The following is a 4,609-nucleotide window of genomic DNA, read 5'->3' as shown; positions in this document are numbered from 1 at the left end:
ATCGCTTGAGCCCAGGAGTTTGAGGTTGCTGTGAGCTAGGATGACGCCACGGCACTCACTCTAGCCAGGGCAACAGAGTGAGACTCTGTCACAAAAAAAAAAAAAAATGCTAGTCTATAGTTTAGTCAGTAGTAGTGTGCTAATGCTAACTTCTTAGTTTGGACGAATGTTCCACGGCTATGAGAAATATTAACAGGGGAACCTGGGTGAAGGAAACATGGAAACTTTCTGTACTACTGTTGGAACTTTTCTATCATTCCAAAATTATTCCCAAATTTGAAAGTTTAAAAGAAATAACAATGTTTTTGCTCAGTGACCTTCTCCGCGACAACTGGGAGAATGTCCCCGGCTTGAGAAAGCCCTCACTGTGGTCCCGTCCTAGATGACAGAGAGACGAAGGCCTGTCGTGAGACGGAGGAAGCCACCAAAAATGACGCGAATACCCACGGCAGCCACCGTCTGTTAAAGCGGAGTGCTGGAGAACGCAGCTCTGGAGCAAGTTTCCTTCCAGGTCAAGCGCAGTGAGGAGTGAACGAGCCCACGCGGATGAGGGATCGAGACCGGGCCTGGCCGGCCACGGCAAGTGCTGGGTGAGTGTTAGCTCCTGTAACTTAAGGAGCGCTTCACCCCAGGCCTGGCCCGCAGGGCCTCATACACCGCCTGGCAGATGGCCACAGCCACCCTGTGCAGCAGGGGTGTGTGAAAAGCCCATCTCGAAGAAACCCAGGAAGGTGGGTCACTGTAAGTGGAGGGGCCAAGACTGCAATGGCCAGACTCGGTCGAGTCACCACCATCTGGGTCGCACAGAGGAAGCTCCTGTCCTGGGGACAGAGAGGGTCCTGGGGATGATAATTATCATGAGGAAGGTAAGAAGTAGCAATAATAGGAATTACAGGGAGTCTTTACTAAGCCCCTACTACAGGAAGTTTACACTGTGCTAAGACTTTATTTAGCTTAATATTCACAACGATCCTTCAAGATAGGTTTGCCTCTGCTTTTACAGATGGAGAAAGTAAGGCTCAGAGAAGGTAGGCAACGTGCCCAGTGTCACACAGCAGATGGGTGAACCAGCCCCGGAACCCAGGTCAGCCTGCCTTTGCTGCCAGGCCACCTGCTGGCTCTGCAGGTGCCCCTCCACCTCCACACTGAACCCAGGGACAGAGGGGCTGGGCAGGGCACCCCACCTGGCGGTGCACCACCTTGGCGTGCTTGAGAATGGCAATGATGTCGCCCACCACGGTCACGCCCAGCTCATTCATGATTTCCTTGTTGAGATCCAGCAGCATGCTCTTCTGAATCCTGCAGGGGAGGGTCGGTGGTGAGGCCCCAAGTTGGGGGGTGGGGGGAGCCAGCTCCCCGCCTCCCTCTCCCCAGGTTCAGCCCTGCCCCTTCGGCCACCTCACCTATTGTCCACAAACATCACGGCGTAGTTGACAGCAGGTCCTGGAGGAATGCCAGCTTCCTTAAAGAACTGGATCCACTCGGAAGTAGCTGGGGGTTGGACGGGGCTCGTTATTCACGTTATTCTCTTCAGAGACAGCAACAGTAAAACCACGGTCACAACGGCTCCCACCCACGGGTCAAATGCCCGTCGCTGCCGAGCCCTGTGCCGAGTGCTTCACACACACCATGGAACTAAGCCCTCCTGACCCTGTGAGTTAAGCGGTATCAAAATTCCTCCGATTTGCCAATGGGGAAACTGAGGCAAGGAGAAGTTGGGCCACTCACCCCAGGCTACAGTGTTCGCGAGAGGCAGAGCTTCCAAACCCTTAACCCCACTGACCACGCGGCTCTGCCTGTGCAGCTCTGCCCCGCCCTGGAGCATGACTCCGAGCATTTATTATACACATGTGGCCAAGGACTGAGTTAGGGGCACTGGACTCTGGCTTCTCTGCCCTGGCCCCCCTCAGCCAGCCAGCCCAGAGGGTGACAGGATCCACAGGTAGCTGGAAAGAAGGGTCACAGAGCTAGTCCACAAGCCTAAACTAAGCCTCCTCCCCAGCAAAGGAGCAGCCCGGGCTCAGAGAGAGAGATGGAAGTTACTAACACAGGCTTTGGAGCGTGGGTTCGAATCCTGGCTCTGCCATTTCCTGGCTGGGGAACTTTGGGAAAGTTAATTCTCGTTGTCTTGGTTTCCTCATCTGTAAATTTGGGATAATACATTTAACAAGTATTTACTGGGCACGTGGCCCAGGACAGGTACTGTTCTAGGCACTGAGGCTACCACAAGAGGAAGGACAAGAGGAAGTCCTTGTCCTGACATTTTAGTGATAACAGCACCATCGTCCTGGGGTCACCGTGCAGACTCAATGACGAAGTCCACGTAAAGGGCTTTAAATGGTGGTTGGCACAGAAGACATCCTCAACCAATGTCAGCTGTCACTATTATCACTGTTACTACCTCCACTAAACACAGAGCCAAGGCCAAGACTAGGCAGACTCCACCCATGAAGCTCTATTCTTTCTAAACTTCTTTTTTGGCCTCCAGCTGACCTTGGCCTGTCAGACCAGGTGGTCGATAAGATCATTGATTCCAAGTACAACGTTTTTTTCTCACATTTTAACATCTCTGAAACTACTATAGGATCTACCTCCTGATCGACGGTGCATCATGGTTTAATTAACCACTTTTTTTCCCTTCTCATGGTATATAACAGTACATGTAACAATCCACGCTATTTTAGATGAGAAGAAATCTGTTACTACTTCACCCATTTTGCTTTTAAGATGACTGAGGCTCAGAGCAGGGAGAGAGACACTCTGGGTCAGATGTGGTGGCAGCGTGGGGCACAGGCAAAGGCCGTGAGCCACGTCTCTCCCAAGGAGGCCCCTGCCCTGCTAGCCACACACAGGCCTGTCCCCCAGGATGCTGACTGGTCAAGCCTCAGGGACTGAGGCTGGCAAAGAGCTCGTGCCCTTAGGACTTCCTCCGCTAGCCCAGAAGAGAGCGGCACCATTTTCCTATGTCGCATAGGCACTATCCACCTGCCCAACCACGGGGCCCTGGGTTCCATTAGCCAAAAGCAGACACCTTTGTCTAAGTATCAAAAAGTACCACAGAATGATTCCATTTATATGAAATGTCCAGAACAGGCAAATCTGGAAAGATAGGAAGTAGAGGCCGGGCGCGGTGGCTCACGCCTGTAATCCTAGCTCTCTGGGAGGCCGAGGCGGGCGCATCGTTTGAGGTCAGGAGTTAGAGACCAGCCTGAGCAAGAGAAAGACCCCGTCTCTACTAAAAATAGAAAGAAATTGGCCAAACAACTAAAAATAGAAAAAATTAGCCGGGCATGGTGGCACGTGCCTGTAGTCCCAGCTACCCGGGAGGCTGAGGCAGGAGGATCGCTTGAGCCCAGGAGTTTGAGGTTGCTGTGAGCTAGGATGACGCCACGGCACTCTAGCCCAGGCAAGAAAGTGAGACTCTGTCTCAAAAAAAGAAAAGAAAGTAGATTAGTGGTTGTTAGGGGTTGGGGGAGAGAGGGGAAATGACTGCTAATGGGTGTGGGGTTTCAGAGGGAGTGATGAAAATGTTTTGAGATTGACTGTAGTGATAGTTACACAACTCGATGAATAGAGAATATAAAAACTACTGAACTATATACTTTAAATAGGCAAAATGAATGATACATGAATTATATCTCAATGAAGCTATTATTAAGGGGAGAAAATAGGTTGGGGGTAGCTTTCTTCCCGAGACAAAGCCCGTGATTTTAACCACAAGATTACTGAAACCCAGGATCCAAAGAACTGCAACCTTTTGGCGCACATCATCATGAATTGCGTTACTTAGAAGGAAAATACAAGGCCAAGTCAACTGCCACCATCTGTAAGACGTACCACCGCTTTAGAAATGTTAAGTTGTGTAATAACGTGTGTCTTAGAATTGATGAGTTGTGGCTTGCTGCACATGCCAGGAGACATGTGCAAAAATATTCATAGCAGCTTGTCTACAATAGCTACAACCCAGAAGCAATTTACTATCCACTGATGGTAGCATTGATAAACAAATGGTGGCCACTCGTGTGGAGAAATACTATGAAGCAGTGAAAAGAAAGTATAGCTATGCATGGCAACAAAGAAGCCAGACACAAAAGAACACACAGCAAGGTTTCATTCATACAAGCTCAAAACCAAAGTCTGTAGAATAGGAATGTTTCCATTGGTGATAGGACTACAAAGAAAAGTAAGGAAAGATGCTCACGAAAGATAAGAGACTAGTTTATTCCACATGGAAGAGGGAGGGGATATGATTGGGGTAGGACCCTCAGCAGGCTGTCAGTATTCTATTTCTTGACCTGGATGGGTAGAGGAGCTTTGGTTTTCTTCTATCTTTTTGTTGAACTATAACATATAAGCAACAAAGTACACAAGTTGATACATTTTCCTAAACCAAACATACCTATGTAACCAGCACCCAGATCAAGAAATAAAACATTCCTAACACCCCAGAGTTTCCCTGCATTCCCCTTGTGGTCACTATGCCCCCCTTCTAACAGAATAGATTGGTTTTGTCTGCTTCTGTGCTTTCTATAAATGGAATCATAAAGGATATACTCAAATGTTTCCTTTTTAATTGCTCTTAAAACCATGCAATTGTTTTTTGTTTTTT

General features: G+C 49.1%; 1 protein-coding gene across 1 annotated transcript in view; it reads right to left on the bottom strand.

Moving 5' to 3' along the window:
- The window catches only part of LOC105820522 (chromosome unknown open reading frame, human C19orf47), a 17,880-nt gene that overhangs the window by 7,886 nt on the left and 5,385 nt on the right, over nucleotides 1–4,609 (bottom strand). Inside the window, exons 3-4 of the mRNA XM_012657014.1 lie at nucleotides 1,404–1,491; nucleotides 1,160–1,299 (exon numbers count right to left, since the gene is read on the bottom strand). Coding sequence (XP_012512468.1) covers nucleotides 1,160–1,299; nucleotides 1,404–1,491 — 228 coding nt within the window. The remainder of the gene's footprint in view (nucleotides 1–1,159; nucleotides 1,300–1,403; nucleotides 1,492–4,609) is intronic.

Source organism: Propithecus coquereli, unplaced genomic scaffold, assembly GCF_000956105.1.
Source record: "Propithecus coquereli isolate 6110/MARCELLA unplaced genomic scaffold, Pcoq_1.0 Scaffold53, whole genome shotgun sequence".
NCBI classification, from domain to species: Eukaryota; Metazoa; Chordata; class Mammalia; order Primates; family Indriidae; genus Propithecus; species Propithecus coquereli.
Note: the sequence above shows the minus strand (reverse complement) of the source record. Positions and strands in the feature narration are given on the sequence as shown.